This window comes from Hippopotamus amphibius, chromosome 12 (assembly GCF_030028045.1).
Source record: "Hippopotamus amphibius kiboko isolate mHipAmp2 chromosome 12, mHipAmp2.hap2, whole genome shotgun sequence".
NCBI classification, from domain to species: Eukaryota; Metazoa; Chordata; class Mammalia; order Artiodactyla; family Hippopotamidae; genus Hippopotamus; species Hippopotamus amphibius.
This window is the reverse complement of record NC_080197.1, coordinates 11134913-11156769: the sequence shown is the minus strand read 5'-3', so window position 1 is coordinate 11156769 and position 21857 is coordinate 11134913. Positions and strand designations below refer to the sequence as shown.

At 54.2% G+C, this 21857-nt stretch overlaps 1 protein-coding gene across 2 annotated transcripts; it reads right to left on the bottom strand.

Annotated features, from left to right (window-relative positions):
• Window positions 1–1662: 1662 nt before the first annotated feature.
• PEDS1 (plasmanylethanolamine desaturase 1) lies at window positions 1663–21662 on the bottom strand. 2 transcript variants are annotated; one of them, XM_057701466.1, is made up of 7 exons: window positions 21435–21662; window positions 16686–16805; window positions 7314–7405; window positions 7012–7155; window positions 5954–6098; window positions 4871–5083; window positions 1663–2737 (listed from the first exon to the last, which is right to left on the bottom strand). In XM_057701466.1, the coding sequence occupies exons 1-7, from the start codon at window positions 21556–21558 to the stop codon at window positions 2616–2618; spliced, it is 960 nt and encodes a 319-aa protein (XP_057557449.1). In that variant the 5' UTR covers window positions 21559–21662; the 3' UTR covers window positions 1663–2615. The 2 variants fall into 2 exon arrangements, with proteins under 2 accessions (XP_057557449.1, XP_057557450.1); XM_057701467.1 differs by lacking the exon at window positions 7012–7155.
• Between the last annotated feature and the right edge of the window lie 195 nt (window positions 21663–21857).

Genomic DNA, 21857 nt, shown 5'->3' with positions numbered 1-21857 from the left:
GGCCTAGAAATATACCCCCAGAATGGCCTGGGAATGGGAAAGCAACCCCTGCAGCCCCATAGCTGCTTATTTGGCCTTGATTTTGGCTGTCTGCCCCACTCACTGCAGACTTCTTTTGGTAACACCTTAATTTGTCTTTTGGGAACCATCCCTCCCTCTTCTCATCCTGTGGTTTGGAAAGTATTGATCCCACTCTTGCAACTCCAGGTGGATATTTCTGCCCTGGCCAATTAGAACACTTCACCATCCCAAAAAGTTTGGTTCAGGGGTCGGCACATGACCCAATCCATGCCAGGAAGAGTCTGCCCTGGGGCTTTTGCTGCAACTACTGGGAAGGGAGACTTTCTTCTACTGAGATACTGAGCTGGTCCAATGTCAAGTCTCAGCTTGGAGTAAAACAGAGCTAGATAGACACATCAAGTTCTGATGAATCATGTGAGCCCTGGGTCCTGCCAAACCTTAGGTCAGAAACACCTCTGAACTTTTCAGTTATGTGAGTTAATAAAATTATTTTAGCTATTAATTTTTCCTTAAGTTATGGTTTTTGTCGTTTAGAGTTGATGAACTCTAATACCCTTCCTTTTCTGGTCCCCTCAGTCACAAATCAAGTGTAGTGGTGGGCAGACTTTAAAATGAAGTTATGGGTCACATTAAAAAAAACTTTTATCTATGACTGCTCTGAAGAGTCTTTTATCATTTCTGTCCCCAACAGGTGTTTTTCCTGATTGATATTATAGAAACTATCTAGCCCAGCCTAGATATTGATTGTATATACCTGTTGTGTTCACTACTGAATCCCACTGCCTGGCACGCAGGAGGTGCCTTGTACTTGTTTAGTGAATAAATGAACAAGATACTTGTTTGTCTAAAATGTTCGATCTCCCCACTTGCCTGTCTGTGAGGTTCCATATGCCTAGTCCCTATTTTTCAAATCCCATCTCCCACTTCCCCTTGCTCACTCCCGTCCAGCCACACTCTCTTAAAAACCCCAGGCTTGTTCCTGACTCAAGGCCTTTGCACTTGTTGTCCAGCCAGGAAGGCTTTTCTCTTTCCCCAACTGTGTCTCAGTTTCCTCATCCAGTTCCCAGTTTTCCCCAGCTGGTTCCATCTCCTCCTCCAGGCCTCAGCTCGAATGTCACCTCCTCAGAGAGGACCTCTCTGATCACTCTGCCAAAGCAGCCTCACCCTACTTTTCCGATGTAATCCCAAGATGTTTGATTTTCTTTACAAATCACCATCTGAATGTCCATGTGCATTTATTTGTGTTTATTCTCTCTCCCCAGGAGGTCAGTTCCACCAGGGTAAGTCCTTGTTTGTTCACTCCCATGCCCTGGTGTCCATGCCAGAGCTTGGCACACACCAGGTGCCAATAAACATTTGCCAAAGGAATTCACCAATAGGGATCAACCTTTGTTACTCTATCATGGAGACTTCCTGCATGAAGACCACTCCTCACCAAACCATGGGTCCCTTCCAAAAGTGTTTGGAGCAGATGTCAACACTGATTCACGGTCTCAGATGACAAAGCCCCCATCCTCAGCCCAGGGTTGCAAGGGAAGCTGGGAATGGGGTAGGGGTGGGGCCTCACCCTCCAGACTCTTTACTTCCCCTCCCCCAGCCAACCAGGAAACACGAGGCAGCCAAGGTTAAGTAGACTCTTGCTGCTTTGTTATAAATATATTATGTACATCCAAAACATGACATTAAAATATTACTCCGTGTTACAGAAAAGATATTAAGGCTTTCTATTATTTACATTAAACAAGCAAGCACCGTTAAAAAAAAAAATAACCGAAACAAAAAAGCCCCACTCTTCCTTCTCTGACATACCCCCGGCCAGAGGGGACAGTGTCCCCTTTCAAATGACCAAGACCCTTTGCAGGGGCTGTGCCCTTCGAAGACATCCTCTGATGAGAAACATCAGCTCTGGCTGGAATCACATGGGCAGATAGGGAGGGGTAGGGGAGAAGCGGGGTCCACACTTGATCAGGAAACCCCAGCCTCATCTGGCCGGCTGCCCCCAGACCCTTTGCTGCACTTTGCCCTCCTTGGGTGGACCAGTTAGGCTGAAGGTAGTGACTGGGGCTGTCTATCCACTCAGGCCTTTGGGGTTGGTCTGCAGGGCCATGGCAGGGTAATACTCCAGGGACACTTAGGTGTGCTCTGGGGCTCCTAGACTGCGGGCAGACAAAGAGGAACGGGTAAGACGACTCAGTGCCCCAATACCCGCCACACTGAAGGGCTGCCCAGTGGGGCAGGGGGTGGTGGGAGTGTGGGGAGTTGGTGAGCTTCTCCTCAATCCAAGGGATAGCTGGCAGGGTGGGGCTCTTTTTTTTCCTTTTTTCTTTTTTTTTTTTGCGGAGTCAGGCTTGGCAGACAGAGCAGCTCAAGTGGCTGGGAAGGGGCCAAGGAAAGAAAACGAAAAAAAAGGAAATGAAAAAAATCAGTGGCTCAAGTATTCTGTGTCACAAGGGGTGGGCTGGGGGTGCCCGGGCCCAGCCCAGGAGGTGTCCTCTCCACCTGGAGGGGCCAGCGCAAGGAGGCTGGAATTTGGCAGATGGCTTCGGTTTAGGGGAACTGGGGAAGGTTGGCAACGAGGTGGTGGCCCGGAGGAGTTATTTGATCTTCTGTGCCCATTTCATGTCGTCTGCCCGAGGCTTCTCGCCTGTCAGGCCCTGGATAATGTCCTCTAGGCGTCTCCAGAAGCCCATCTTCTCGAGAGGGTAGTTGAGCCAGCCTGCAGTGGAAACAGGGCAGGGGGTGTGGGGAGGGGTTGAATGGGAGAAGAGCAGTGAGAGGACGTAGACAGAGGACGTAGAGAGAGGATGTAGAGAGAGAGAGCTGGCCTGCCTGGGGCAGAGGAGGAACTGGGAATGGGGCAGGGGACAAGAACTGAACAAGGAATCTGGGGAGAGGGGCTTCCCAATGGGTTTAGGGGCTGCCTTCGGACATGCCTTCATCCCCTCACTCACCTTCTCATTGAGTGCTTACTATATGCAGTGTTTCTTATCATTTGGCTCTAATGCTACCTCTTTCAGGAAGCCTTCCCTAACTACCACGTAGCAGCACTCCAGGCTTATTTCTTTACAGCTTTTACGATAACCTGTAACCATTCTCATTAATTTGCCACTTCTCTGTTTCGTGTTGGTTTTTATCCCCAACTCCCAACTAGAATGTCAGCTCCGAACAGCAGAACCTCATGTTCTTTCACTGCTGATCCCACTGCCTAGGATGATGCCTGGCATGTGGCAGGTGCTCAGTGAACGGTGCTCATAATCTTATTTAATCTGTATCACAGTCTCCCACCTGAACCTTGAAGTAGATACTATTATTAGTCCCCTTTCCCACATGAGAAGACTGAGTCTTGGAGGGGAGTCTCCCGATTAGTATATGGCCAAACCAAGACTGATCCTAGTCCTGGCTGAGTAGTTAAATGATCTCCAAAACAGCCTAAATTCTAACCCCCCCACCTGCTCCTAAAAAGCATGACTTTAGGATGTACAAAAAAATTTTTTTTGTGGCTCTCAGTTCTGCTTCCAGAAAGGCAAGAAACAAATAAACAAAACAACAAAACCCAAAAACAAAACAAAAAACAAAACACCCCCCCCCCACCCCAAAACTAAACCAAACCAAAGACCCCAACCCCTGCCTCCAAACCAGTAGCTGTAGCTTACTGGGTATGTACTATGGCCAAGCACTTTGCATCTGCCATCTTACCATTCACACCCCAGCCCTGGGAGGTGGTACCTGAAGGAGGTGGCTATAGCCCCATCCTGTGAATGAGAAAAATGATAACTAAGGAGGCTTGTGAACCTCTAAAAGTCACATATGGAGGAGCTGAAGGTTGAATCCAAGTTGGCCTGACTTAACAGCACCTGCAGTATACTTAACATTAAAAAGACACACAGTTGGCCCCGGGAAACCTGCTCGCCTCGCCTCGCCTCGCCTCACCTCACCGCACCTCTTTGGCACTGACCCAATAACTGCCAATGGCCTGTGGGCCTCCTTACTACTCCTGGGTCACATGTTCCTGCCTCAGGGCCTTTGTACTTGCTGTTCCCTCTGCCTGTAGCGATCTGTCCCTATTTATCTGCAGGGCCCCTTCCACACTTTTTCCAGATTTCTGATCTCTTTTATAAACAGCTACACCCCGCTTCCCCATGACTCTCTGCCCTTCATCCTGCGTTGTCTGCCCCCATAGCATTTCTCTCACCTGGACTTGCCCATCCCTCCTACCCTTCTACCCCTCACTCCGGCCACACGAGCGTCCTTGCTGCTCCTCAAACAAACCAGGCATGTGCTTCCTGCCTCAAGGCCCTTCACCTGCTGCTCCTGCTGCCTCGAGAGCTTTTCCTCCAGATCTGCATGACTCTCCCTCAGTTCAGATGTCACCTTCTCAGCGAGGCCTTCCCTGACCACCCTATTTAAAGGGCAAAGCTCCCCGTTTCCCTCTCCTACCCGCTGTGTTATTTTCCTCCATAGCAATTAGGATTATCAGATATAGCACTTGTTTTTTATTGCCTGGAATGTCCCCTCTTAGAATGTGAATGCTATAAAGGTAGGGTCTGTTGTTCGTGCCTGTTTTGTTCAGTGCTATGGTACATAGTAAGTGCTCAATAAATATCTGCTGGATGGTTGGGTGGTTGGAATCACCACTCTGTAAAGGGTGTGCGTGTCTGTCTTGTTTACTGCTGTGTCCTTGACACCTAGAGAATGCCTGGCATGTAGCAGGTGCTCAAGAAATGTGTGTTCTGAGAGAATGTTCCTACAGGACTGCACCACCTCCCACGGTGACCTCTGCCCCCGACCCTAAGGATGGAGCTGCAGTTGGAGTGGGGGCAGCCCTTTCCGTGCTACCCCACAGCCGCACCTGTGGTGATGCAGAAGTAGGTCTCATGGGGTGAGACGTGGTGGATGCGATGGTGTTTACGAGGCAGGATGACATGCCAGTCCTGTAGGAGGACGACCCAGCGCGGCAGCCCGAAGTACGTGTGTGACCACTTGTGGATCTGGTTGGTGAAGGTGCAGAAGATGACCAGGCAGAAGACGAAGCATTCCCAGGGGTACAGCTGCTCCAGGACTTCTGCAGCGTGGGGAGAGGGTGGGTACCCACAGGCCTCATACAGCTGTCACACAGGGTGGGAGCCCACTGCCAGTCTGGCCCCTGGGCAGCTCCCTTCCCAGGACAGCACCCAGGCCTCTTTCCAACCTCCCATATGGACTCAGGCAAGCTCAGACTCCCCTCGGGGCCTGCCACCCCTCACAGCAGCTGGGGGACGAGTGCACCTGCTGGGGAAGAGGATGTGGGCGGGACAGCACCCACGACACCACACTCATCACATCTCCCCACAGGGTGGCTTCTTGAAAGATCAGCAAGGTGCCAGGTTTTTAGAACACGACCTGGCAGAGGAAAGCCTCATCTCCCACCAGACAGACGAGGTCACTGAGGCTCAGAGAGGTGAAGTGACTAGCTTTGGGACAAGTTTCCTCCCCTACGTAGGCAGGGCAAAGATCTGAACTCAGGACTGACTTTGCGGGCTAAATATATTCTTTCCACTACGCCCAGGCAGCAAAACCAGAAGCCCTCAGAGCCAGGCAGGTCATTCAAATGAGCAAGGTGGGCCAGGTGTAGGACAGCAGGGAGTAGTGGGAACTGTGGCAAACTGGCGCGTGTGCGTCTTTGTCTAAGGGGGACCCCTGCAGCTCAGCTCTGGCCCAGTACAGCCAAGTGGGAACAAGGACCCAGGGTGGCCAGACTGGATTCTTCAAGAGAAGCTGAAACACAGATCTTTGTGTCAAATATCCCAATTTTATATGAGGGCAACTAACTAAAAATTTTTTATACCACTGTGAGACATCAAACACACACACAAGCTACAGGAGGCTCCTGGGAGGGTGCGCGTGTGCCTGTCCCCGGGGGCCCTGGAGGCCCACCACCAGCTGGCAGGCTTACCGGGGCTCTGGGTGCGGAACTTGTAGGCCATGTTTAACAGTGGCAGCAGCATCAGCAGGCAGTTGTCCCCGTTGGTCTCAATGAAGTCATGCCGCGTAATGGCTGTCGGGTCAATGTGATGCTCCCGGAACGGCCGGATGAAAGCCTGTGTGGGGTGGGGGGCGGGAGGGAGCACCCGTCAGACCAGGCAGCCCGTGGTGGTGGGCCACTCTCCCTGACCGCCTGCGCACACGCCGGCGGGCTCACCTCCTTGCCTTTGAGATACTGTCCCACCACGTCACGGCTACGGATCCCACCCAGACTTCAGGGTCTGGGTCTGACAGCTTCAGCAGAGGATGAGTCGAAATGACCTGGTGGGGGCCTCGGGCTGGTACTGCCCCCCCCGTGGGCCTCAGTCTCCTGACCTGGGCTGTGGGAGCGGGTTGGAGACAATCTCCATCTTCCTTTCCTACCCTAAGACAGTTGAGGAGGCCCCACCCAGAGACAGGCAGGACACTTTCTTTCTTTCCAGCATCCAAGCCCCTCCTTCTGGTAACAGTCTTCCCTTCTTCTCTTAGTTCAAGCTGTTCCAATCAGGAGGACTTCTCCACCCCCTAGTTAAGAGTGAGCATGGGATTCTGGCCTGGCCAATCAGAGCATCCCATCCCTCTGGCCACAGTGACTGGCTGAAGGATGAGGGTTGTGATCCAAGCTGGGCCAAGAGGAATGAGCCATGGGATTCTGGCTGTAACTATGGGGAAGGGGAGTTCGGCTGGGGCGCTGAGCCGGGAGGATGGGGGTCTAGGTGGCTGTGAGCCAGCTCAGCCACCTTACCAGGGGAAAGTCTACGTGAGAGTGGAGCCAGCAAAGGAAAGCAGAGACAGACATGGAGAGGAACTGAGTCCAAAGAATATGGTCTGTCCGTCCCACCGGACCCAGCCATGCCCTACACTGGCTCTACTCCTAACATTTTCAGTACATGAATCAGTACCTTTCTTTGCTTAAGTGTGTACCAGATTTTCTATCACAATCGAACAAGTATGACTGCACTCGCAAGATAAAGTTCAATGAAAACAAACCGTGAGGTGCAGCAGGGCAGGCAAAGGAGAACAAGATGTGGCGTGGTCCCAAAGTTTAAGGGGTTCTGGTGAGATAACATGTATCAAAGCTCTCTGTCCCATGCCCGATGCTTCCAGAAAATCCCAGGGGATTCTTGTTCTAGTCTTAGAGGAAGGGAATGGGAGTCAGGCTGGAACCACGGTTCCCATCTTTCAGACAGGGAAACAGGCTCAGAGAGGAAAGGGGACTCACTGAAGGTCAGAGAGCCCGACCTCCTCCTGGAGAAGAAGGGCTGGGCTTCGGGGCTGGGTAACACACGCACCTTCCCCACGATGGGCAGCTCCACGGAGCCCCAGGTGTCAGCTCCCCAGTGCACCAGGCCGGACAAGAAGTCAGCGATGAGCGCCCCTGCAACTGCGGACAAGAGGAGGGTGAGCTGGGGGCGTGGGGACAAGAGGGACAGCCCTGCCCACTCCCCACCCCAAATCAGGAAGTCACTCTCTTGCTTGCTTATTCACTCATTGGTTCGGGCAGAGGGCATCCCTTCTCTACGTGGGACGCTTTGTTCCCTGTGCGTGGAACCTCGGGAAGAATACTCCTGGTCTCAATCTGTCCCTTTACTTGCTCTTCCCCAGGGAGATGTGGGGCCTCATGTGCTCGGTGAATCTGGAGAGAGTACATCGGGCATGCTCAGATCAGCCCGACCTTTCCCTATGAGGAGCCAACTGTCCCTTTCTCTCTGACCCCCCATAATTCCATGTAAGGGAGCTCACTCTGCTTCAGTGCTGCCGGTGACTAGATGGAAATGTCCTTCTGGGCTTTGGTGTCAGGAAGTACCTTAGGTCCAGAGAGAAGTCACGTCCCCTGCAACCTAGCTTTTATCAACAATAAATGTGATAATTTGGCCTCCAGCAATCTCTTGTCTTTGTTCTGAATTTGTTCAAAAGTGGAGTGGAGCCCCCTCAGAGACCCCCAAATCATTTGCTCACTTGAGGGTGCAGTATAATACAGAGGTTAAGTGCGGTTACCTCTGGACTCACATTCCAGCTGTCACTAGCTGTGTGACCCTGGGCGTGCTACTTAATTTCTCTGCGCCCCAGTTTCCTCTACATGGATAGGAATGATGATGTGAAAAAACCACAGCACCTACCATTTATCGAGCACTTTCTCAGTGCCAGACACAAGTGCTTTACATGCTTGATCTTAACGAAGTCTCACAATCTGTTAGAAGTTGGTACCATGTTTATTCTTACTCTACAGAAGCGGAAACAGGCTAGAACAGAAATAACTAGACTGAGGTCGCATAGACGGCAAGTGGCAGAGCTGCTCTTAACCTGCCTTGAGGTCCAAATATAACACAGCAGTACGCACCACGACACTGTCCACACGGGGAAATCGAGGCAGAGTGGCCAGCAAGCTGTCCAAGGTCACACCCCCCTGCCACCCCCATCATGCTCCCCTCCTTCTGCGTCTCAGCCCTACAGGCATATTCCCCTTCCCTTACACCCCCTTACATGACTCTGGGTCTCTGCACTTGCTCTTCACTCTGCTGGAACATTCTTTCCCAAGATGTAACAGCTCACTCCCTCACTTCTTTCAGATCTTTGCCTCAAAGGGCCTCTGAGGACACCTGATCTAAAATTGTAACCACCCCCATCTTCCAGCATTTCCTACCTCCCGTCTTTCTTCCTCTCCAAGCACCTACCACCTTGAGCTTCATTTCTGTTTGTTTATTGTCTCCCCTACAAGAATGTCAGCTCCTCCAAGTCAGGGATTTTAGTCTTTCGTTTATGGCTACCTCCCAGTTGCTGGCACATAATATGGTTCTGTAAACATCCGTTGAAGGAATCAACGTAAAGCACTACGTACAGGTGGGGCACACAGTGAGCCCTCAATACATATTATTATTTTTGTTGTTATTCAGTCATTTAGTCTATCAAGCGACATTCTGCGAGGACCTACTGTGTGCCAAGCTCCAGAGCCAGAGATGCATCAGACATTGAGCTCACGTCATCGGGACAAAGAGATATTGGCCGGGGCGGCGGGGGGTGGGGGGGGTGGGGGTGGGGGTGGGGCAGTGCTGTAAACAAATACAGAAAACAAATGCAGTTTTAAGTGCTGGTAAATGTGGCCCACTGGGTCACATGACTTTGGGGAACTGCCCCGCCTGCACTGAGTCAGTTTCCCGGTGTGAACTGGTTGTCCAAGGTCCAGCTGGGCTATTTAAAGGTTCTTTGAGTTCTGCTGGTCCCTGAGCCCTGTGGTGACAGCGGACCAGGGCTCTGAGGCACTGTGAAGGCTGAGAAAAGCCCGTAGATGCCTCCCTGGAGAGCAGGACTCATGCGTGAGGGAGTAAGAGTGAGTGTGTGGGTCACCGTGGATGTGCAGCTCTGACGCCTGGGCCCGAGTTAGGGGCGGCTGTGAGTGAAGGCTTTCCAGAGGCCCTAGAGCATCCACCCACCCTGTGCCAAACATGAGAGGGATGGCGGGGGCAGGGGAGATACAGCTGCACGCACTGCACGCTCCTGGTGACGCGTGGGTGGCCAGGTGGAAACATACAGCACGTCCTGGCATGCTGAAGCCAAAGGACAGGGCAGGGAACGGGGTGACACTGCATGGGTAGCTGGGCTGGGGAGAGGGGAGGGCTTGGCAGGGCTCAAAGGCCAGTACACACAAGGCCCGGCCCAGGCTGCTTAGGGACAGTGCTGAGAGGGCAGACCTGGGCTGGGGAAGGCTGGGGAAGCCTAGGGTGTTTGCTCTCGCTGTTCCTCTACCTGGCACCCCACCCCTCCCTGAAGATCACCGCGTGGCTGGCTCCTCCTCAGCCTTCAGCTCAGGGCAAACACTACCAACCCCCTGGCTAAAGCCATCCTCCCAGGCAGGTGCTCTTGGTCACATCTCCCAGCTTTATTTCTTTCAAAGCACTTGTCACCATCTGAGGTGACAGCCTCATTTATTTTCCCCACTTCTTGGATGAGGAAAGGGACCCAGGGAGGTTGAACCACCACCGCTGGTCCCATGGCTTAGAAGTGGCAGCCATGGGATGTGAAGAGGTAGGTCTACCAGCCTCCAAAATCAGCACCCTTTCATGCTCTTAAACCACCTCAACAGGTGTAGGGGCATTAATAGAGCTCCTACTGCATACTACAGGATGCTGTGTACACACTGCCTTGTGTCTACCAGGAGGGACTAGAGGCACTGTGGCCAAGAGCTCAGGGGGAGCTAGATCAAGAGTCGGGGGCCTCAAATCTTGGTACCATATTGCTGTGTGACCCTGGGCAAGCCCTTTGCCCCCTCTGGGCCTCAGCATCTTCACTGTGACAGCGAAGGGTCAGCTGAGGTGCCTCTTGAGCTCCCATCCCGACAGCCTGGACTAATGCCACCACTAAATGCTGCCTTCAGGAGAATGTAGGCCCCCCGCCCCACCAGCACTCCCCTTCGTGCCCCCTAGTTTCCCTCCCCACCCCTGTTCCATGCAACCACAGATCTGCTTCCCATAATTATAGATTGGTTTTGCCAATTCTAGACCTTTATATGACCTTCTAGATTCTTATGGTATGTGCTTCCTTCCCTAGCATAACGCTTCAAGAGTCATCCACGTGCTTATGTGTATCAGGAATTCATCCTTTTCATTGCTGGGTAGTATTTCCCCCATCTGGATGTACCACAGCACATTTATCCGTTTTGCTGTTGGACGACTAGGTTGTTTCCAGGTTGGGGCTGGTATGACTCAGGCTCCTGTGAACATTCATTCACAAGCCATTGTGAAGACATATGCCCTCATATTCTTTGGGTAAATATGTCAGCTAGTTAGCTAGCTAGCTATCTTCTCACCTACCTACCTATCCATCCATCCATCCATCCATCCATCCATCCATCCATCCATCCATTTCTACTTGACATTTATTGAGCACTTATAGTTACCAGGCTCTGTGCCAGCACCTTAAATGTTTTATCTCTCTTAATCCCTAAACTGTACCAAGGTCAGTCCTAAGCCGGTTACACATCTTATCTCCTTAATCGTCCTAAGCATTTAATCCTTACAGATGACAAGGATGATAATAAAAACAATATTAGAAAAACAACTGTTTTGTGATCAGGGTTAACACTGGGGTGCTTCCTGTGTGCCGGGTGCTTTGTCAAAGGTGTTAAAAAGTCCATTATTGGGTGTATAGCTCCCCACAGATTAAATATGGGCTGTACACAGTGACTTCTCTCCAAGTGGAATACAGTATGGAAGGCGGGGAAGAGAGTAACTTTACAGTGGAGAAACCCGACAAATACCACTTGGGCTAGGAGGTCAAGGTCAACATCATGGTGCTAAGTCATGCTGATGGTACATGTCCTTGCTCCAATGTGATGAAAATGGCACTTGACCTCTGAGCGCTTCCTCCCCAAGACACATAACCCTCTAAGAGAAACACCAGACAAATTCTAGCAGACGGGCATCCTACGAAATACCAGCATTCCTCCAAACTGTCCAGATCACCGAAAATAAGGAAAACCTGAGAAACTGTCACAGCTAAGGAGCCTCAAGGGACATAACAACTAAATGTGATGTGAAATCCTGGATGGGATCCTGGAACAGAAAAAGGACATTAGCTTTTTAAAAACTAAGGACATCTGAATAAACTATTACATATATAATAATGTATCCATATTGGTGCATTAATTGTAGCAAATGTATGATACTAATATAAGATGTTAATAACAGGGGAAACTGGGGGCAGGGGTTATGTACGAACTCACTGTACTATCTGCTCATTTTCTGTAAATCCATAGCTGTTCTAAAAAATAAAGTCCATTTAAAAAACATGTGTATTATCTCACTTCACGTCCACTGTGATAGGCCCCGACACATTCTACTTTCCAGAGGAGGAAATGAGACCTAGAGGGTAAGGGCTGCCCCGGGGTGGTCAGGGCTGCTGGTGAGTGGCCAGAGACCACAAGGGCCGTTCATGACCATGCTGAGCCTTCACGTCCAGGTCTGGGAAAATGGGGATGTTAATGGTACGTACTTCACTTCAACCACAATCAGTTAATAACAAGGGGCTAATGCAGGTCCTTGGGACATAAGTGCTCCCCAAATGGAGCTACAGTTAGTGGTGAAATATCACTCCCCTCTCTGAGCCTCAGCCGTGTCATCTGTCGAATGACCAGCCCCTGGCCTTGTCAGGCTGCTGAGTGGGGAGGGATGTGGGCTTTAGGCAGATGTCAGGAATTATTTTTGGAGAGACAGAGCCCTCCCCTTGCCTCAGGGAGGAAATGGCTCTGTGATCTACAGGCAGTGGCTGTTTCTAGAACAGCAACTCCAGGCCTCCAGGCCTGCTGCCTGAGTCCTCTTTAATGGGGGTAGGTGTGGCAGAGACGGGCACACAGAAGCTTCTTTGTTCCAGCGCTGGTGTCAGTGCCTAGTGGCTGGCTCACCCCGGGGGTGGCTTCGGCTTGGTCACTACCCAGCCTGCAGGACACTGGGACAGGGTAGGAGATGACGATTCACTCCAGGCTACCCTGACTCACCGGGTGACCTTGAGACAGTCCCTGGGCCCGTTGGGGCCTCCATTTCCCCACAGGTCACCCGGCCCTGCCCACCTAAAGCCTGGTGTGGAGACAGAGGGGCTGAGACAGAAGCAGACACTGCTGAGGGCTGCTCCCCACGGTCCTGGGGCCGAAGCCTTGTCTTTACCGCCTTTTGGCTCAGATCCCCGCGGAGACTTGGCACCTGAGCTGTGAGGCCGGTCAGGCCCTGAGGCCCTGCATTGCCGACCTCCTCGCTGACCTCTGCACTCACTAGGCCCCGCACCTGGAACCCCCGCTCCCTGCCCTTTTGTCTGCCAGAAACTCCTACTCGCTCCTTCAGGCACTTTTCCTCCACTTTCCCCAGATGTAGCAAACGGCTCGGGGCTCTGGGGGCCATTCACTTGTTACCCATTCACACTGTCCTTGTCAAGGTCGCTAAAGACCTCCACGTGGCCAAATCCGGTGGTCCCCTCGCGGCCCCATCTTGCTGCTCTGCTTGGTGGCTGCTACTAGTTGACCCCCGAGTCTTCTGGAAACGTATTTTCCTCTTGGCCTGTGCACTCCTGCCCAGTTCCCCGTCCTCCCCCTGGCTGGCTCTTCCTCCTCTCCCCATCCTGGAAGCCCCGGAGGCCTTGGGCCTCTTCTCTGCTCACACACAGTGCACTGCCCACCCTGCGGGCCTCCACCAGCCTCTGGGCTTCCAACACCATCTCTACTCCCAGGACACCCAGATTTCTGGATTTCTAATTTCCTGCTCAACACCTTCCCTCGGCCCTCAGGCAGGCATCCCAAGCATCTCCCCCTGCACAGGCTCCTCTAACCTCTTCACAGCCTCGTCCCTCCCATTACTCAGGCCGCTGACCCCTCCCCACTGCCCTCCACAGCTAACCTGTTGGCACATTCTGGTGGCTCCCCTCTCACAGCTCGCCCAGAGTTCGATGACTTTTCACCACCTCCACTGCCCTCGTGGGGTCTGGGCCACCACCTTCACCTCCTCTCGGGTCCTCCCTGCCCCACCCACCCTCGAAAAACGGCCAGTGGCTTCTCAGGGCCTGGAGCATAAAGCTCCAAGTCCAGACCGTGGCCTTCAAGCCCCTACACCAGCAGTCCCCAACCTTTTTGGCACCGTGGACTGGTTTCATGGAAGACAGTTTTTCCATGGACCAGGGGAGGGGAGAGGATGGATGGTTCAGGCGGTAATGCGAGTGACGGGGAGCGATGGGAAGTGGCAGATGTCGCTTCGCTTGCTCGCCTGCCGCTCACCTCCCGCTCTCCTCCCGCTGGGCAGCCCGGTTTCTAACAGACCACAGACAGGTACCGGGGGTTGAGGACCTCTGCCCTACTTGACCTGACCTGCCTCTGCTGCACCTCTGAGCTGCCACCACTTACTTTCCCTTTGGTCAATTTTCTCAGGCCACACTGGCCTCCTCTCTATCCTCCAAATGCTCAGGGCTCACCCCAGCCTCAAGGCCTCTGCACTCGTTCCCTCTGTCTGCAACACCCCAGAGATAACTGTTTGCCCCCGTTCCTCACCTCCTTCAGGTCTCTGTGCAAATGTCACTTTTCTAGAGAGCTTCCCTGACCTCCTACCTCTCCTCTTCCCTGCCAGTTCCCTTTCTTGACTCTGGTACCCACAATTGCGTCATCTGTCTGTATTTATTCACTGGGCACTTTTTCAGGGCTTCCATCTCCCTTGGTTTCTGGGGCCTGCCAAGGGCACCAGAACCCCTGGGGAGATAGGAGCAGGCCGGGGGTGGGCTCTGTAGGCTGGCATGGTGCCCTTACTTCCGGCGTGTCAACACATAAATCAGGGCGGCTACTTAAATTGATTAGAAACTGTGCAAACACCACTATCAGGGGATTGTCTGCTCTTATCAGCCCAGGGGCAAAGGTGTGGGATGGAAGAGCTGGTATCACAAGCAGGTGAGAAATCTGCTATTCCAGGCCTGGAAGATCTGGTCCCCACCAGGGGAGGAGGTGGTGACCTGCCTGGGATGCCCACCCTCCTGGCTCACACAACACACACCTGGGGCTCTGGTGCTACTGATCCTTTGCCCATACTGGGCCCACTGCCTAGAACACCCTCTCCTCCTACTGCCAACTGGAGGCTGTACAGTCCCCAGTCAGGGAGCCTGTGGTTCAGGAGCTGGGCAGGTCTGGATACGCAATCCCAGACTCTGCTTCGGCCCGAGTGAGAGCCGATGGGCAAGTCACTTGGCCTCTCAGAGCAAGGTGATCAGAACTGTCTCACTCAGTCGCCACCAAGAGTTCAAAGAGCCCAGGATGGGGTTTGGCACACGGTAGGCTTGGGAAATATCCACTGTTAAACTGACCATTGAGGCGGAAAGCCTGAGCCCTGGGGAGTGGAATGGTGGCTGGTGTCCCCTCCCCTCCTCTGCTCCGTCGCTGGCCCTCTCAGCACTGATGCACACCTGCATTTTGCCCTGAGAATGGCCCTAGGAGGCAGGGACTGTGAGCAGCCTCTTCACACATGTGGAAGACGAGGCTCAGAGGTGCAAGACATTTGCCCAAGGCCACACAGCCAGGAGGTGGCAGAGCTGGGACTTGAACCCAGGACCGTAGGGGTCTGCTCGTGACCACCTCTAGATGGGGCGTCAGGGCTCACACCGTCTACATCCCTGCCCTCGAATGTGCCGTTCTGAGGCAGAGAGGCTGGAGAGGCAGGTCCTTCTCACCTCTGGGCAGAGGGGGCATGTCTGGCTCCTGCGGGCGGGGCCCAGGCTCCCTGGCACTAGATGTGTTACCCTCCTTCCCCTCCAGCTGGTCCGCCCCCAGCATGTACCTATCCCCACCAGAAACCCAGATGGCTCAATTAGCTGGCCTGAGCGCTATTGGCTTAGGGGGCCAGAATGCTTTTAATGAGATTGTGGAAGCTGAACACATGAGGCCAGCCAGGCAGACCAAGGGCACAGCCGCCGCCCCCTCTGTCTGGGAGTCCAGGGTGGGGGAGGGGATGAGCGCCTGAGTTAGAGGGAAAAGGGGAGGAGTGGTGTGTGGAGGGGAAGGAACTGAGTCACTTCAGGACCTGGGAGTAGAGACAGTGAATTAAGAACTATGTTGTGCTGTTTTGAGATGTGACTCTGGCCAGTCCCTTCTCTGAGGCTTGGTCTCCTCATCTGGAAAACGATGACAACTGCACATCCACCTCTCAGATTGCGGAATTGTGAAGACTGACCGATGGAAAACACTCAGCAGGCACTAACACACTGCGGCGTATTCACGCCTTCATTCACTCACCTATTCAGTAAATATTTAGTGAGTACCTACTGCATGAGGCCTTGTGCTTGGGGCTGGGGACACAGCAGCAAACAGACAAAAATCCCTATTCTCGGGGAGCTGATACTTGAGTGGGGGAGACAGGTAATAAATACACAGACTGTATAACAGAGCAGGGTGAGGGGTGGTGTATGGCAGGGCTGCTACTGTTGCAGGAGAGCCTCCCTGAGGAGGTGACCTGGATGAGGCAGTGAACCATGCAGGTCTCTGTGGGAACAGAGTTCCAGGCACAGGAACAGCATGTGCAAAGGCCCTGAGCTGGGGTGTCTGACAGTGCCTGGTGGTGGCATAGCAAGGAGGCCAGGTGGCGGGAGCAGGGTGAGCCAGAGGAGAGGAAGGAGATGATGTGAGAAGGGGCCAGGCAGTGCTGAGGAGTTGGTGTCTTATTCTAAGTATACAGGGAACAACAGGCCAGTGGCGTGACCTCATGGAAGATCCAATAGGATCCTCCTGGCTGCCTATGGAGAATGGACAGTGGGGGGCAGAGGTGGAAGAGGGGAGACCAGGGAGGAGGCTTCCGCCATGGTCCAGGCTGGAGAATGGTGCTTGAACAGGGAGGGGATAGGGGATGTGCACAGTAGTGGATGCTGGATGCATCTTGAAAGGAGAGTCAAGAGCATTTGCTGATGGTCTGGATGGGGCATGTGAGAGAAAGAGAGGAACTGAGGATAATGCCCAGGTTTTTGGCCCAGGTGACAGGAAGGACACAGATGCCACTGACTGAGATGGGAGGCAGGGTTCCCACAGGCTGTACTCCATTCATGTGCACACATGCACACACACAGGCATGTGAGTCGCCATCAGAGTGGTGCAGACACTAGGTAGGTCCCTGGGCCCTGGGGAAGCCGAGACAGGCAGCAGTGCTGCGGATACTCACCGACGCCCAGCATTACGAGGGGCGTGTGCTCCCAGCGGGCCAGCAGCAGGAGGTGGACCATGTTGTGGGCGATGAGGCTGAAGCACAGGACCACACAGCACCACTCCTGGAAGCGCTTGCCTGCAGGGAGAGGGGAGAGGTGAGGGCGGGCTGGGTGGCAAAGGCTGAGGGATCAAGGATCAAAGCCAGGCAGAGCCAGGCCCACAGGGGCTCCTCGACTGTGTTCCAAGAGTCTGCAGTGCTGACCACAGGCTGAACACAGGGACTGCCTGCCCATTTCACAGACGACGTCACTGAGGCCCAAAGGGGAAGGGCCTGCCCCAGGTCAGACACTCAGGGCTGGCTGTGTTAAACCAAGCCCTTCTGGTTTGAGGGGCCCTTCTGAGTGCAGGTCCCTGTGCACAGGTCTGATGCCCATGAAGCTGGCCTTGCATATGCTGATTCTTTGGCAGACAGGACCAGAATGCTGGTCTCCTGGGCCCCTTTGGGCTCTCTCTGGAGACACGCGAAGGAATTTTAATGAGCTTTTCTTTAACTGTCATCATCCCATCACCTGTCCCCTTTTATAGGCAATTATTTGGAGGCAGAGGCTACAAACGGCCTTTAATCATGGAGGTTCCGACCCTGCCCAATCTCCATCAAGCAGGGTTCCAGGCAACGAGTCAGGAATTCAAGAGAAACAGGCCTTGGTTATCACCTGTAGGGCTCCAGCCACAGGGAGGAGAGGCAGTGCCTATAAGGTGTCTCAAACGCTAACATCTCCAGGGGCCAGGCAGGTGATCTGAAGGCGTGAGGTGGGACACCTCAGCACATGTGCCCTTTCTAAAGCAGTAGCCGCTGACTGGCTGGCTACTGCTGGGGGGTGGGGGTGGGGGGTGGCCCAGGGAGGCCAGACCCTCTAATTCTCAAGAGAAGCCAGGAATCAGGATGTAGGTGTGAAATCATCTCTCTAAATCTTGGCACATATTTTTAATAGCATGTGAGCTCGGACAAGCTGATTCACTCACTGCAGCTTTGCTGAAGGTAGTGAAACATTGAAAATAACCTTAGTGTCCATTGTCTGGGGAATCAGACAAATTAATGTGGTTTACAGCATCGCTGTAGCCAGGCCCGACTCTTCTGGTTTCAGTCATATGAGCCCTGGAACCTGCACTTCTGATGGTCCTTGGCCACCAGGAGACCCTTAGCCTCAGGGAGGTGGGATAGGAGGTAGGGAGAAGGGAGGGACCAGAGAGACACAGAGGAAGAGAGAGAGAGAGACAAACAGAAATGGGAAAGAACAGGAATCAGAGACACAGAGGGATGAGAAACAGAGAGAAGAAAAGGAAAGATAGAGACAGGGAGTGATTACAGGGAGACAAAGTGAACATGAGCATGGTCAGAGAGAAGGACAGACAAAGAAATGGAAAAAGAACACGACTGATTGAGGAACGACAGACAGAAAGCTGGGCCAGAAGCGTGACAGTGATGAGGCCTGGCCAGGGAAGGGGTCTCAGATGGAGGCCTGTTTGAGGGGACCGAATCTAGGCTCAGCTCTGGGACTACAGGCCAGGACCCCTACCTAGTGGTCCTGATACCCTCCACCTTTCCCCTGACCCCACCCTAAGAGTCCCCGTGTCCCACAAGGCAGGGCATCTGTAGTTAGCCGGGGTGGGTGAACAGGGGCTCTAGTGACCCCCCAAGATCCACTCCTGGGTACCCAGGTACCTGAGAAGTGGGGTCCTCACAGCCAGAGGTCAGCTGGCACCTGCCAGGAAGCTGGACACCTGCCTCGCCTCGGGGCTTGCCCATGAGGCTGGGGGAAGCCTGCCAAGCCCACCGATCCTTTGGTGCTGGCACCTGGCACAGGGTGAGGTGGTGCTGCAAAACCCAACCTTGGACCTTCTATGGCTCCCGGGACCCAGGGGAGTCCATGGGTCAGACACTCAGGGTCCATGGGATCGGGCTGAAGCTGGCCTGATCAGACAACTCACAGGCCCAGCGGCTCTGCCGCCAGCACCGCACGCATACTGCTCTGCTGACCCTGGTGACCTCGTCCCTCTCCCACACACCCACCCCGGGCCGGCTCATGTCCACAGCGAAGACTCGGAACACGGAACCTAGAACGACCCCGACCAGTGTTCTGGTTCTGGCCCTGCTAACTGTCCTGTGTGACCATGGGCAGGTCACCACTCTTTGCTAAGCCTCAGGGAAGGCCGTGGAACCCAGAAATTTTCCCTACTCTCCCCTGGCTCACTCTGTTCCAGCCCACAGGCCTCCCTGGTGTGCTGCTTGCTCCCACCTTAGGGCCCTTGCACTTGCTGTGTCCCTGGCCTGGACCAACCCTTCCTCAAATATCTTCATGCATCCATCCCTTCTGGTCTCTGTTCAAATGTCACCTGCTCAGTGAGGCCTTAACTGCCCCCTCTCTAAAATGTCACTGTCCCCAACATTTCACTTCTCCCTTTTCTGCTATATATTTGTTCCACAGCACTTGCCACCACTGGGCAAGTAAGATATTTCCCTTATTTACTGGGTTTACTAAAGGCCAGCTCCATGTTTCCTGTTTTGTTCATCGCTTTGCCCCCAAGGCCTAGAACAGAGACTGGGACAAGGGTGCTCAATATGCATTCAGCCTGGCCCCTTACTTTATAGGTCAGGCCCAGAGAGATCAAGGTTCTTCCTCAAGGCCAAGGGACACAGACAGGCAGAGGGAGGTCTGTGGAATTTGGAGAAACTAGTCTCAACCTCCTCCACTCCCCCTCTCCAGGCACTCCCCCCACCCCACCCCAACGCTAGGTCAGGAGGAGATAAGACCTCTGATTGCAGGCTTGGGGCACCAGGAGAGCGTCTGCAGCTTTAAATCCCTGCAGTGGCTGTTCTTCAGAGAGTGAGGGGCATCTGGGGAAACCAGAACTGGACAAAGATGCAATCATGGTGCAATGAGATGGCGGTCCATTGGGTAGGCTCAAAACGCCCAGGTATGATTTCGTTGAAAGGGGTAGGGTTTACTCAAGTGGACAGAGCTGGACACCAAAGGAGGAGGCCTTTGAATCCTTATCCTTGATTCCCAGGTAGTGAATCTGAGGACCAGAGAGGTGAGGCAGCTTACCCCAAGACTCACAGGAGGGGTCAGACTACTGGATTAATAACAGGGATTACCTACTGTATGCCAGGCACTGCGCCAAGGTAGACAATCTCATTTCCTCTTCCCAGTGACATTAAGGAACAGATCAATTTTATCTTGTACCCATTTTAGAGGTGAGGAAACTGAGGCTCAGAGAGGGAAAGCGCCTTGGCCCAGGTCACAGAGCTAAGAAGCAGAATCCAGCCTGTCCCAGGGAGTACAGGAGGTTTTAAGTCCACAAGCTGGGTGTTGGGGGAACAGGTTGAAGAAACCATGGCGGCCTGGGCCAGATGCCCAAGTCAGGTATGAAAAAAGTCATACCCAGAACATGGAATTGCAAGTCCACAAAGACCTCTGATGATCTAGGACACAACAAGAAAGCAAACGGCCCAAGGTCACACAGACAGTTATGGCAGAGATGGTATGCAAACCCAGGACAGTCAGGGCAGAAAGCCAAAAGTGATAGTGGACCCATGCCCACCCCAGGCAAGGGCTGTGCATGGTGGCTGCTCCCTGGCAAAAGGAAAGATGTCAGAATGTTTGAAAAACAAAGCTTGATGTGATGGCGACACCCAGGCAGAGGGGCCTCCCAGTCACCTGACTCTGGAGTTCTCAATGGCACTTCCTTAACCCCTGGGGACACTTGGCTCTGCTGCGGGCCTGGCAATGAGATTCTTGAGGCTCAAGTGGAAGTCAGAGAAGGGGGTGGAGGCCGGTGCTTGCTGGAGCAGAAATGGTAGGCCCAGCAGGAAGAAACCAGGGACCTTGTCCTGGGGACAGAACCAGAGCAAGGGTCTCTAAGTTGTGGTCTGGTCTGGGGACCCCCAAGTCCTAATGGAGGGGACTAATATACCTACTTGGGGGAAGGAAACAGCTGGAATTGGGGCTTGTATATGAGAGGAGCTTAAACTGGAAGATCTGCAGTGCCCTAACCACTGGGGATTCCAAAACACAGGACGAGTTAATGCGGTGGGGGAATGGTGGTCTGTAAAATGAAGCTACAAATCTAGGATGGGGCTTCGGAAGAAGTGCGTCTGGGGCACTCGGTAGCTGGGGGCCCCTGAGTTGGGGTTCCCAGAGCAGCGGACCTGAAATGCCCAGGTTTGGGGGGTGAGGTCACTACAGCCCAGGGCCCTCGGTGGGGCGCAGACGGGGCCCTAGAGCGTGAATTTTGGATCGGGGGAACCTGGGATAGGGTGTGACTTTTCCGGCACCGGGAACAGTGCATGTGGCTGAGGGGCTGCCTTCGGCTTGGACAGGATCCCGGGGTGGGGGGGGTGGGGGTCCCTAAGACTAGGGGCGCTCTTTGCAGCCGCGGCTACCCCGAGCTAGCATCCGGATCTGGCAGTGTGATGTGAGCTGTTTGTAGTCCGAGAAGCTGATACGGCAGTTCCTCGATGTGGGGACTGTCTTTGAATCCAGAAAGCCCCGAAGCTGGGATTCTGGCTTGGGCTTGGAAAGGACGCTGGGGTGGGGTCCTCGGACTTACGGGCGCTATTTGCAAGTTAGAAGCCACAGCTGGAGTTCTGCATCCGGGCCTGAGGCTGGGGTTCCGATACAGGGGACCCGGGATCCCTGTCCGCAGCCCAGGCTGGTGGCTGCAGGCCCGGAGAGAGACCCGGAGGGGGGCCCGGAGGTCCTACCTGGTGAGTAGAGAGCAGCCAGCTCGCGGGCCCCGGCATGCTGCGCGCCCCAGCGCCGGCAATACGCCGCTTCGTCCTCGTCGAGCTCCGGCTGCTGGCTCGGCCCGTCTTCGGCGCCCGCCATGGCCACTCGCCCGGCCAGCCCGGTGCGCTCTGCTGGCGGCGGCGGCGGCTGCGGGTGCTGCGCTGGTGGCGGCAGCGGCTGCAGGGCCGCGGAATCGCGGCGAGATCACACCGCCCAAAGACCGCCCAGCGCCGGGCGCGGCCGCGGCGCCGGCGTGGGGGGGGGGGGGGGGCGGGCCTCGCCCGGCCGCGCGTCACAGCCAATCGGGGCCCTCGCCGGGGACACGCCGGCCAATCAGCGACGGCCGAGCCGCAGCCAACAGCGGCGCGCGGGGGGCAGGCGCGCGGGGGGCGGCCCGC